At 41.3% G+C, this 13926-nt stretch overlaps 1 protein-coding gene across 1 annotated transcript in view; it reads left to right on the plus strand.

The window, feature by feature from the left end:
- The window catches only part of COL9A3 (collagen type IX alpha 3 chain), a 217412-nt gene that overhangs the window by 69632 nt on the left and 133854 nt on the right, over positions 1 to 13926 (plus strand). Inside the window, exons 5-10 of the mRNA XM_086929605.1 lie at positions 439 to 492; positions 6859 to 6894; positions 7844 to 7867; positions 8755 to 8808; positions 10562 to 10615; positions 13875 to 13916. Of these exons, the coding sequence (XP_086785731.1) occupies positions 439 to 492; positions 6859 to 6894; positions 7844 to 7867; positions 8755 to 8808; positions 10562 to 10615; positions 13875 to 13916 (264 nt within the window). The remainder of the gene's footprint in view (positions 1 to 438; positions 493 to 6858; positions 6895 to 7843; positions 7868 to 8754; positions 8809 to 10561; positions 10616 to 13874; positions 13917 to 13926) is intronic.

The raw sequence follows: 13926 nt of genomic DNA on the forward strand, positions 1-13926 counted from the left end.
TGTTTGGTAAACATTTGCTTATGATCTTTAGACTGTGACATTTTAACTTTTTATACATTTTAATACCTATTTCCTGTTTGCAAAAGAACGAATGCAACACCTCAGGCTCGCCAGAGCCAGACCTATTTGCTTTTCCATTTTTTGTTTTAAGTGTAATTATATAATCATTAATGTATCAGTCCAGGCCTCCCTAAGGCTCTGTTGAGAAATCTGCTACCATCCCTCCAGGGGAGAGGGTCTCTTTTTGCCATAACCAGTACCAGATTTGCCGTTGGAAAACCCATATCCAGGGTGCTGGATATGGGTTTTCTAACACCCTGTTGCTAGGGTCCTATGGTGCATGTGATGAATACTTTAATAACATTTTCTTTTAGATGGAAAGGACAGCATTAATACATAGAGCCTGCTGTGTTCATTTTGTTTGTTTATTGTTTTCAGGGTTTAACTGGCCCAGATGGCAAGCCTGGTCCCGATGGACCACCGGGAGAACGGGTGAGTGATTCCTTAATAATAACAATATTGACCTTTCTTATCGAACAGCCCACACTTGGAGCTCCTCTTGGCGCTATAGCAATAGTTGTTGTTATTACTCGGGTCTAAAATGCTTATTCAGAGGTGGTCTTGCACAACCTTTTATACTTGCCTAGCAGTTGTGTCCACAGAGATCACATTTGGGAAGTGGCCGGCAGTGCTTAATTTGAGCCAGTGGTTTCTGGTGTTCAGCACTGGCACTTAACTGTCAACACTGGCACTCATAACAATCTGCCACATGGTGGCGATGTTTGTCTAATTTAGAGTTGCGCACAACAGCAGCTGTTTATAAATTCAGCCTTCATTTAAAATGACTAATACCTTCTGCCAAAGCTACTCTCACAGCTCTGGGGGCCTGGAATAGCCCGAATTGTCATGCTTGTAGGAGTGGTAATGCTTAGTAGTTGTTTTGGTGCTGTCATTGGCAGCTCTGGCAGGGGCAATGGGAGCTGCATACTGCAGTGGCCTTCAAATGAGTGTCCTGGCACTTATTGTTTTACAACTTCAGCACTGGTGGCTGGTAAGGAGGTTTCTAAGCAAGAGGGGCATAGACTGCCACCATCCAAAGCACGATACTACTGGTGCCCAGTTCTGAAAGTCAGGCACTATTCCTCACCTTAAAGACCACACTGGTTGTGTACATTGCTGGGAGGCGGTGCTGCAGCTCAGTATAGTGAGATGCAGAACTCAGATCTAGCAATATGTCTAACTTTAGTTCTGCTAGCCTAGTGCATTTCTCAGTATGGGAGGGTGCAAAGGTTGGTGTTCCCTTGCAATCATGTATTCACCCACCAGCTGAAGACCCACACTGGGTGGGGGGGGGGTGCTGATGCAGATAACCAACTGGCTGTTTTCCTTATTATTTGCTGAAAAAAAACATGAACTGCAACTACCAGAATTCAATGAGAAGGTTTTGCTGTTGGCAAGCCTTGGCATATGCCTACACATTTTGAATTGGTACTTGACCCAATGAAATACAAGCACCATTTCAAGCACTCCTAAGGTCAACCACTGATTCCTGCTGCAGAACATTAAAAGCCAATAAACACGTGTCCAGGAATGCACAGAAACACCAACCCTGGCAGTGCCAACTGATGAACACTTCCTAACTTGTGAGTTACAGAAAATATCATGAACCGCTATTAACAAAATGCGGCAGAGAATTTTTGCTGGAGTACCAGCAGCATGCTGCACCATATTGTTTTCCATGCTGTGCTAATGACCAATCTGCCTCTGCTTCAAGTCCAAGTCTGGCTAACAGAGCAGTGAAGGGACAAGCAGGTGCCTCAGAGAGCAAACAAATAAAAGCAATCAAGCCAACCAGGTGGTGCCATTTGTTTGCTCTTGATAACCAATGTTAAAATGTGCCACAAATTCAGCTACAATTCTCCTCATTGGATCCCAGAAGTGATTAGGTGGTCGTGGGGAACACATTTCTTCCCAGTCCCCCCATATTATTAATTTTCCAAAAGTCTCTAAACTATTTAATAAGTTTTCTATAAAATCCTTTGTTATTTTTATCTTTCATTTAATTCAACTATAGCAATGCTTAAATGTGGTAGTGGAACTCTATTTTTGTTCTTTGTTGAATTCATCTGTCTGGGAACAAAATTCCTCCTCAGAAATGGGAGTTAAATATAAAAATTGAATATCCAACATAGAAATTACTCTGGATACTGTTTACGTGCTATCCTGCGTGATCCTGATTATGCACACTTACTATTAGACCAGGATTGAAACAATGATGCACAAGGTTCATTACCTGTCTGCCCATAGCTGCCACAACTGTGAATTCCTTCAATTAAAATATCATAATACACCATAACATTGTGTTACAATCTGGATATGACAAAATAATATCACCCTTTGGCAAAAAATCTGTGGAAAACCCTGACACGTGGAACTGGAACATATCAAGCTCTTTTTCTCTAAAAGTTTATTGGAAAAAGTATTCACATATTTTGTATTCTCACTTATAAGTACACATGTTGGCATATTGCTATTACACAAACCAAAACAACAAATGTATCTCCACATCTTGTTTTATGCCAAATTTATTAGATTGTAGCTCCACACTCCATTTAGACTCTGGCTGCAGTAGAAGCTCTTTGTGGTTCCTATATTGCAAAACAAGTTAACCAGTTCACACCGTTTGTCTGTTTTTCATTCAAATCTACTGGCATGGGATGATTTTTATATCCAGTCTTGATGATAAATATTTGTTTACTTATCCCAGTGTTTAACTGTTTCATGATGCTAAGCATGAATAGAGCACCACCCTACAATACTACAAAATAAACCTGGAAGTCTGTATGCCAGTTCATGAATCCCTCAATTCTCTTTTATAACCTCCTCTCTTCTTCAACTTGATCTTCAACTCTGCTACCAAATTGACATATTCTACTGTTTTTGTACAAAATACCTGCTAGGGTTTTCTGAAAGCCGCTTCACAATGTTTTACACTCTTGTTGTCACATGGTTACAGGAGAAAACATAATTTAAATTGTGTGTCTCTGAAAGCTAATCTTAGAAAATCTGTTTATTGCACTGGTCAAACCTTTGCCAAACAAATCCTTACATTGCACGTGTTCTCATTATTTAAACCTGGTTATAAAGTTAACTGACTGGTTACCTTTTTCTCCTCTTCTTGGTGGTACCACAAATTACATTCTGGGCTACCTGTAATTTGTATCCTCTGCCATTTCCAAGCATTCCTTTGGTTATTTCCGTTCTTTAAATGTGGTTATGATATTTTCTTTTTGCCCACAATCTTCGAATTCAGAACCAGTTTGTCTTACCTCTCTGCATGTTTCTGATCTAAGTCCTTCTCTCACTTCCTCAGGCAAGTTAGATTTGATTTTGGGCTGACCATCCATAGCACCAGAAACACAATTGACCAAAAGATAGATGTTGTCGCTCTGGACCTCACTCTCTCGTACACAGTACAAGGAAGCTTGCTGAGAGAGTCACATAAACCTAATCCACTTGACCATGCTCTAACATCCTGTGAAAGTGATAAAAGTCTGCATTGAAGAATTGCATAAGTGCATCAGAGGGTGGAGTGTCAGGCACAGGATTCCAGAACAGTGCTCGTTTGAGGGCCTTCCTGAATGATTTGCAGGACTTAGCATGTAATTTTTCATCAAAAACCGGCTCTGCAAAGGGGTGACTCGAATGATCTGTTCTCCTTTTTTGCGATGGAGCATGCACATAAGTTTGCAATGGCTGTCCCTGCCCGTGGAAGCCATCTAGAACAATAGCAGCTAGGCTGCTAAATTGCAAAGACATTCTCCTGCAATTTGTGAGTAAGAATTACTCCTTTGAGAAAAACAATATAACAGTGTAGATGTTCCTAAACTCCAAGACAACAGTTCATCAGCAGCACAACTCTTTCCTTTAGTTTCTTACCCCACCCAGAATATCATAAGGACACCGACACCCCAGCGGAGGAGTTGAAATCAAGCCCAATTGCTTCTTACGCCGATGAAAATAATATTCTTATGTTCACACCCAAGACTGTGAGACTACCTGTATATGATACTTTTTATTGAAGAAGTGTGATAGCACAACCACTCCTCTTATTTTTCTGATGAGGATTTATTATCCACAGGATTTAAGCAAAGCATTTGAAAGGGGCTGTTGTAGAAAGTTTAAGGGTTGGTACGCCCTCCTTTCAATTCTCCCTCTTTTGCTCCTTCTCAAACCGATAATTGGTGAACAAGATTAGAACCCATTAATGTTTGTTTGTTTGAGTGGTCTACCTCTGGAATGGGTTACAATTTCGAGTTTTGTTGATTCAGAAGAGAGATTGGGGATATGTTGAGTATCGACTGGTGTGGAAGGGACTATCGCAGTCATTGCATTGAAACAGTACAGTAAGTCTTACCTCTTGGATAAACTGGTAACTAACCCCAGTGAGACCATGAGTGGGAGACACTTGGCTGGGTTCTTTGCTTCATGCTAGGATGACCAAGGTACATGAATTCACACTTCCAAACTGGAATGCTAAATGTAAGCAATGCACATAAGAAAAGATAAATACTCACTACTTGTTGTGCTGCAAGAGACACATCTCACCAACATTGAGTATAAATGCTTAAAGAGCAGGTGGACAGAGCAGTGGATTGTACGTGATACTCTGCTTATGCAAGGGGTTTCCTTTTATTTATCAGATCATGGGTCCCCTTCGTGGCTGTAAGAGAATGATGAGGAATGAATGTAGATTTGTGATTATTGAAGGGTCTCTATATGGGTTGTCAAAGTCACTGGTCATAGACTCCTTTATCATCCTTATTAAGTTATGTCACTTGCTTTTTCGAGAGTTTGCATTTATCAATTTCTAATTCACACAAGTCCTATTTGCTAAAATGAGGTAATACCTCGTAAAGGCTGATCAAATTGTAGCAGAGTAAGTCGTCTGACTGGCGTTCTTTGGTATGGTTAAGGAAATATCAATTGCCTTTTTGCGTTGCCTTGACATGTATGCGATCATGTTTTTTTTTTTTTGTAAATCTTTTTATTGTTATAAAAAGAAAAACGAAAAACAATAAGAGGGTATCAAGTGCAATGCGGTCCAAAACATACAAGGAATCAAACAATTGAAAGGTCGTAATATCGGCAGCCGTTGAAGCAGGACACTGAGACTCGAACACACATTTGACGAATCAGGATTATAAAACTAGCTGAGTTAGCCTATATCAATGCGTGCTGCCCACAGGCCCCGCCACCCACAAAATCAGGATATCAATGATCATTGCGCCCCTCGATACTAAAATCGTAAACAGGATAAAGTACAGACACTTGTATGTAAAAATAAACCAATCAGAAAAATAGAGCTCGCATTTGCACCTTAATACTGCTATCATGTTTTTTTAAGGTACTTTGTTCTGGTTGGACCTTCCTTTATTTGCCTATGGACATTATTGAGCCTTTGAAGGCGTCATCAAACCAGGTCTGGGAAGCAGAGTCACTGCATGCCTGGCTGCAAGTTGCACTGCTTGACACACTCCCCTTGGTACTTGGCACAAAGTTCATGTGTTTCTGCTGTTCTCAGCGGGACTCTTCCCTAACGAGGTTCCCTGTGGGGGTAGTGACCTCATTACTGTTAAGTCCAACTCTCTTTTCATGGAAGCGGTCACCGTGAAAGAGGACGGGAAATGACTTAAGTTGAGGTGTAGTGGAGGTGGGTGCATACAGCTCTCTTTTGAAATGAAAATACTTTTTAACAGAGCTGCAGACTGTCTTGGTATCTACCAATACCTTTTCATCTATTACTTCATCTTTTCTTCCCTTTGTCCTCTTTTCCAAAACTTTAGTTTGTAATCGTAATAATCAATATAATAATAAAAATAAAAGTTGTTTGTTTCCAAGACGTCCTAGTAATACTTGAAATAAACTTTAAGTTCAATCATAAGTTTAACACAGGAAAGATAAGATCATAGAACATTCTGCCTGGGACAACTGTCTGCGCCAGAATGCACAGGAGAGACTTCACATTATGATATATTGTTATTGCTGTACCTTTATCTATCTATCTGTCAGTCTGTCTATCTATCTATCTTTCTATTGATCTGTCTTTATCTTTCTATTGATCTGTCTGTATCTTTCTATGCACATTAATTGTTCCACAAAACTCAATAATGAGCGGGTTTGTCAGCACATTGTTGCAAAAAACTCTCTAGTAGAAAAAAGTTAAAAAATTCTCTGTGGTAAAAAAAATGAAAGGGACTTTTCCATTTGGAGCTGAAGAAGCAAATAATTCAGGTCAAAGGCATGGCGTGTATGGCAAGGTGTCAGTCTGGGCCATACTCTTCCTTCCATCTGAACTTTATTCTATTCAGATCAATTTAGCCAAAGACTGGTTCTTACAGAGTATATAGTTTTGAAATATGAAAGCCCAGGAGAGTAGAAGGTTATCCTGGCTCTGTTGAGGTCAATGCTCACCGTTGCTCTGAAGACTATTCGGATCCTTGCTTGCCTGCTCGTCTTTGTGTCTCTACCTGCTGGGGCTCCATTGCGTAGACTTCTGGCAAGAAGCTGTCTTTTCGCCTTCTGTGAAGGGTGGCAGTGGCACTGAGCATCCACTGATCACTAGGGGCTGGGCCAAGTCATGGCACAAGTTGAGGGCTCAAAGTTTAGCTGCCTAGACCCAGAATGGCCAAGGTCATTTGGCTGAGATTCTACAGAGTGCCGAATGGCCTCCGGCTTAGATATATTTTGGGATGGAGTGGACGAGTAATATTAGGTAACATTTCATTTGAAAACTCATTATATATCATTTTCTGTTTCCTATGAGTTATGTATATCCTGTTTTCTTGTCTTCCTCAGGGAGATGCTGGACCACTGGGGCCGGAAGGACCAGCGGTGAGTACTAGATAAACTGTGGCCCCAACTGGCTCTTGCATATTGTGGCTAACCGAGCTGTACATGTTCTGTGTCTGATGGAAGATTTGACTGCTGTTGCCTGTGCTGTACCCGTGTTGTGTGAGGGAAGCTTGCACTGGTCTTGCGACTTCCTACACTGTACCTTTCCTTTATATCAACAAAGCTAGCACTGTTGCTGCATTTGCTCTGCCTGTTCTAAATTTGGTGAGCTTGCACTACTATTGCTGCTGAGGCGTGTTTGTGTGCGTGTTTATGCTTCTTACAGAAGACTTTTATATTATGTATGTGTGTTTAAAGCTTGCATTGCTCATATCTACAATTTAGTTAAGGACATGAGTAGAACTTACATTAATTATTTCTGGACAGTACTTTGTGAGTTTCAGAATGCCATGATCTGCAGCTCCCTGTGTTGCACCTGTTTTTATCTGTGTGTGTGTTAGATGCTTACGATGTGGCTGCCTTTGCTACGCCTGTTCTGTCCAGGAGTGAATCTTGCTAGGCTGCTGACTGTGGAGTGCCTGTACTGCTACTGAAACTGCTCTATTTGTTGTATCTGTAAAGCTTGCACTTTTCTGACTTTTCTGCCATTGCTTGTGATGTATAAGAAGCTTGCAAGGCGGCCTATAGTGCTGACACAGCCAGGGCAGCCAGCTCTGGTGCTGCCTGTGCTATACCTGGCCATTGCAGTAAAGAAGCTGCACTGTTGTTCCTTGCTATGCAAGTGTTATGTGCAAGGGAATCTCCAACTGTTACTTCCCATGCTGTACCTGTTAGTTGCATTGCTGCAGCAGTGTTTGGGAGAAGCGTGCACCCTGCTGCTTCTGGTGCTATAGTAATTCTGCATGACTGAGAAAAGCAGTTTGTTAAAAGAAGATTCATCTCTGCTTGGTGTTAGCGCTAAGTCTTTCCTTTCTCATTGTATTTGCAGGGAAGGGGCCCACAAGGACCAGCGGTAAGTAGGTTTGACTTATCAAAATAGTGAGAATGACTGTTCGCAGGTAAAATATTATTTGTGAGCTTATTTTGTATTACAGAGTAGATGATACCATGACATGAGGAGCCATAATGGCTCTTTGAGCATCCATTTAAAAAACCCTGCCCTTGTGGTCCATCCTCAATGTGGGCATAATCGGTGCCCTATCCCTTCATACTAAGTTCAGCCGAATAATGATCCAGAGCAACACAGGTTGCTTATACCATCGACTTCCAGGAGACTGAAATTTGTGCATTTTATCGAAAAAAGTTCAACCAATATCTGCTGCCAATCCTCATCGCGTCAAACAAATTACACCCAATGACTCTTGCCAATGATAGGCGGAAGAACATCATGGCAGGGATCAATTTATGAAAAAATAAATATCAGATGCTCTTGACCATTCCTAATTTAAAGTGCTGGGTAGCTGTTAGTTATCAAAAGTTGAGCTTTAGGATATAAATCCATGCAGTGTGACTCTCTTTACTTTACAGGTAGATCTCAATGTTGTAAAGTACGCTTGGCTTTGTAGCAGTTGCAGTCCTTATTAGCGCATTCAACAACCCTGGGAATTCCAGTGAGCGTAGCAATTAACCAAGGTGTATCTTTGATCCAGAGCAGGAAGATAGGGAAAAGTAGTAGTTGGGATCCAGGCTATTGGAGTAAAATTCTTTCTATTTATTGAAGTATCGTATATTGCTTCACCTAAAGGTCTCAAATTTTCATGGCGTGGCTTTGCACAAGTCACAGATTTTTCCCTCAAAGGCACCTCAAAGGGGAGGACTGTTGCTGGTAACACTCTGTTAGCCCCATGTTGCATCTGTTTCAGGTTGACTTCTCTGTGATTTTGCACTTTATTTTTCCAGGGCAAAGCAGGAGCCAGTGGTCTTCCAGGCGGGAATGGATTGCAAGGTCCTATGGTACGTTACTTGTGCATTTCGTGTTTTGAGTTTTTGTGGCTTAAATGCTCTCTCACTTTTGGTGGTACCCAAAATTTATCAGACCCCAACTAGGTGCACCTAAGAAGAAACCTAGAGTCTCATTTAGAGGAAGGTAGACCCTCTTCCGGACCCCAGTCCTCCATTGACCTGTCTGATGCTCACAGCAGGACATCTGAAGGCACCAACATTTGGCAGAGCAGGCGCCATGTTTAAAGGGCCTGCTGAGCACAGATTTTTATTTTCAAAGACAAACTCCAAAAATGTGAGTTTGTTATTGAAAAACAAAAAGACATGCTATGAGTTTTCTCCAGGCCTGTGAGGGTTATTTCTTTGGTTTCCTGTCCAGGACCTTCCATGGTGGTCCCAAATAGAAAAAAATGTACAAAGGAAAAATTACCCACAGTAGTGTTAACATCCTGCCGTAGATTGATCATTGGCCCAGTAGTGGATGGGCCATCATTCAAAGGTTTCCACTGGTGGAGCCATCAGAGGATCCACTGTCATATGCTGTTACCCCAGACTTCAACTAGAACCGGGGAATCGTGAGTCTGTCAGACGGGACATCTACCCTTTATTGGTGGATGTCACATATCCGCCAAACTCAAAATGTGCCCATTGTCAGATGGTAGTCATTAACAAATTAGTTTGGGCTAAATTAAAAGAAACCTAGACATCTTGTAAAACCTCAAATATCTTACGCTGGTTTCTCCATACCCTCCACCACAATCAATTGCTGCTAATCAATTTTGACCTTATGATGAGAATAAAAACAGACCTCTGGGCTCCTAATTATGAATGCCATGGTCACAATACCAAGAGCCTCTAAATGAGTTAGGCATTGCGGTAACCCCAAGTGCAAATTTTCCAAGGGTGCAGTGCAACATCTGCTAAAAACCAAAAATTTTACTATGGACATTTTCCACCTGCTGAAAAGCTAAAAGCAGATGGCAAATGTCAGAAGAAAATGAACCGTATTTGATAAAAGACGACGGTTGGACATGATATCCTCTGTTCCAGGTCATAAACTTGTGATGGCCGGGAACAAGGATGTCAGCTAGGCTTACAGAGGGATGGCGAGGAGAACCGAATATTGTCTGTAGTTATTTCTTCTGGTCTTGGTGTCTCCCCCATAGATACTGGGTATCCTGTAATGAGGGTCTAAATTTGTTTTCATTATGTTGACCTCCGATTGGAATATAAGATCCTTCCACCAAATATATTGAATTTTTGGGACCCTTTTGAGCACATCACCTGGGGTGCTACAGTGTCCCCAGCTCTTTTTATTGTAAGATGTTATGCAATTCATAGATCCTTTAAAATGGGGTAGAAGTATACCGTTTGGTTGCCTAGGTGACATAGAGCTAGTGATTAGGTAGTTCTTGCAAGATATACCACATTACTCTTATGTTTACATAGTATTTATATGTTTGTCGACTATAATTGTTTGCCTTGTTTTTCCGGGATAAAAAGGGTGGATGTCACATACTTTAGAAAGGGCAGTGTTCATATTTCACCATCATGAGAATTCCATTAAATCAAAGTAAATATCTTGTCCTGTTTCTCTGTTGGCCCCATAGTTTTGTCCATTGTTTGGGATGTATCATAACCTCAAGCAAACACAACTGAATCCCACTGAAGAGTCTGACAGACCAAATCAGTGAATTCAGTTTCCCTGAGAGGTGGGGCAGCTAAGACTGGCCGCAAGGTCAATAATATGTTCTGTTTCTTGCAGGGACCGTCTGGCCCCCCTGGGCTTGCAGGACCTCCAGGCCCCCCTGGACCACCGGTAAGTCTTGTTATGAGCTTGTAGAATTAAATGAGTATATATCAGTGGGCTGGGGGTGCAATGGCAAGATTGTGAAGTTAGAGACATATTTTCACACTGCCTACAAAATAAGGAGATTGAAAACATCTGTGTGTTCAAAGATGACATCCTCAGGATTGCCAAAATGGCTGTCCATGATCTATGTGACTTGTCTGTTGCATTTGATATGGTGACAAAATATCCCTTTAAACCAATTATATATTATTGGAACATCAAAAGAAAAACTTTGGTGTTTGTAATGATTCCTGCATAGCCTAAAGTCAAAATCTTAGATACCCTCAGTAATTAAGAAGAGCTGTGTTTTGAAATCTCAGGCAAGATATAAATGCCTTTTCTTTGATGTGTTACTAATTGGACTTAAACTAAAATTGTAGAATCTACGTATCAAGACTAAGCTACTATTTATTGAAGCAGAGACTTGGTCAACACACCAGGCGATGAATGCACGAATGCCCACACGCTACTCCATACAAAAGTAAAAATGTTGATGTGTACATGTGCTGGTAACCCAATAGTGAGGCATGGAATGTTGCCACCACTACCTTTGCCTTGAAATACAAAATTCACTTTGAGTCATTATGGTCAGTTGATCTAGTAAATTTATAATCATTTAGTCGGTCTCTTTGATAATCAACAACCGTCACTTTACGTTCAGGCTCTACACAAGGGGCTCTACACAAAGTTCTTCTTTAACCAAATGACTTTTCTAGAATTCAATGAAGGCATTCAAGAACTGACGTAAAACCCGTTAGAATAGATAGCAAAACAATAAGATGATGGACGGAGCGCTGAAACTTTTCAGGCACGCACCCCCCCAGTCACTATTAGATCTGGGTTATATCCATCATCGTTCTTTTGCTCATTTCGCCACCCCATTTCAGACCCAGCTATATGCAAATAAGTCTTGACTCCGCTCTTCATGGGAACAGTTCAGCCAGAACTGCCAAGCCAGGTCTTTCCTGAACCGAAAACGAGCATCTTGGGACTGGTTTCAGGATAACACTCCTCATCAGCCAGGCAAGCTTGAATCCAATGGCAAAGTGAGCAGGGTCTGCTGCAGTCGGAGGCTGCTTCTTCTCCTACATCACTGCCAAGATCTGGAACGCCCTGTCCCTCCACCTCTGAACAGCACCCTCCCTGGTGGACTTCAGAAAGAAACTCAAGACCTGACTTTGACTTCGACTGAGACTTCGCACCCACAGCAGCCAGAGTCCCCTAGGGATGGCAGTGATGATTGATTGATTGAAGACTTCGTTATGAATGTCGCTACGTTATATGTTCTCAAAGGAGGCTGCTGGAACATAAAGCTGAAACATGTATTTACACGCAACAGTATTATCCAGTTATTAAGTCTCACAGGCAGATTATGAGTTTGGGCATCAATTTATTATGTGCTGTGGTGGCATTTGGGCTCCACAAAGGTTGAAGCTGACAATCCACCCAATTGAGAGTTTTCCAGTGTCCCTAGGGAAGGGGAGCCACAGTGATAACGAAAGATTTTGGTTGAAAAACTAATGATGTTCATCAATGCTGGGGAAATTTTGGAAATGCGCGTAATAGAAATGTTCCATACAGTTGCGGTTCATACGTAGGGCTAATACGGTAGTTTCCCCCTTCGTAAAGGGGGGACGTTCCATTATATTAGGGATAGTTTACTTAACTTTTCTAAAAAGTTCACCTTTCTTTCCATGGAGGTGATCTGTGGATTTAACTCCATCAGAACGTGTGGCAGATGAGTTCTAGATTGAGGAGATATTCCACCATTTCTGATGTAGCCAGCGGCTTACCTTCTCAGAGCCTATTGCAGGGAGTGTCAATGGCATGCCTAACTGCCAAGGTAAACTATGGCATTGCTACGCTGCCAAAAATGTGGTCAGGAAATATACTTTTGTAGGTTGCCTGTTTTGCCATCTGCAAATCGGGCTATTAGTCTATTGATTAACATTGTTCATGACATGCATTTGATGTGATATCTGTGTTGCGAAAGTGTTTTGACTATCATTTGGTACACCTGTTCACACATATCTTTTTTATCTGAGTAAAGTAAGATGTATATTTTCTCTGTTTGCTTATCGGTGGGGTAGGTCACAATTCCTGAACGTTTTAACTGAAACTCAGCAAAAAGGCATTGTATGAAGATGTTTTTTGTACATCCTGAGCGTCTGCAATTATTGTGGATGCTCGAACATTTGAGGTGGTTCGAAATGCAGCACATCAACCCATACAGACTTACTTCAACTGCAGACACTGCACTAGTTTTACAATTAAACGGATCACACTGTCTCAGTGCATTTGCGAATTTACCCTTTTAATTTACTACTGCATATGTCTACTGAATACCTGCATCCACTGTAAACAAATGAATGGCAAGATTTAATTAATAATTGAATTGCAAATTGACCGTAGTGTCCTGTCGTGATCCAGAAATTGCACTGAGAAGAGCAATATATAACGTGCCTTGGAACTGTAGTGCAGCTATAACATAGGTTTAAAAAGTTAAAAAGCTCTAAGTGCAGCAGCAAGAATGCTAGCAGATGTTGCTAACCTGAACCATATTCATCTGGTCCTCTGAGAACCCTAACAGCTGCCGCTTGATGCAAGAGTCACATAAAAGTAGCAGTAGGGAACACTTAAATATTTAAACGGAAGAGCCACACCGTATCTTCACTGTCATGTCTTGCGAGCAGCCTCAGAATATTTGGTCCTAATTCACAAAGTTAAATTTGGTTTAGAAAGAAATGTACCTTTTCCTGTGCCTGCCAGGAATCTACAAAGACTGCAGACTTGTCCACCATTCTTAATTCCTGCTCAAGGGAAGTGGGCAATCCAAGACATGGTTTCAAAGATTGGGAATGCCCACAAACACATACATTTGAGGGCATTCTCACACTCCTCCTGCTCCTTGTGGTTTGCTGCACGAATGATATATGTAGGTTTGTAGCAATATATATATATAGGCATTTATAGTGCACGCGCATAGCCGGGAAGCAACAGCAAGCTGTATAAGGATACAATGAACGATTCAGGCATATGTACATTTAGGACTGATAACATTCTATATAGAATGAGTTATTAAAAACAAGTGATTTATAGAGGCAGATATGTGTACCCAGCAGAACAAATGGAACTCGGTTGAAATAATGTAGTACCTCAGACTTGGGGGGATCTTGGTCTGCACAGTTAATCTATTTAAGCTTTTTTTCTTTTTCACTTCTGGCAGGGTCTTCCGGGCGTACTTCCTGATGGCACGGGTGATCTGCAGGTACATCATT

The sequence above is a fragment of the Lissotriton vulgaris genome, chromosome 7 (genome assembly GCF_964263255.1).
Source record: "Lissotriton vulgaris chromosome 7, aLisVul1.2, whole genome shotgun sequence".
In the NCBI taxonomy this organism is placed as follows: Eukaryota; Metazoa; Chordata; class Amphibia; order Caudata; family Salamandridae; genus Lissotriton; species Lissotriton vulgaris.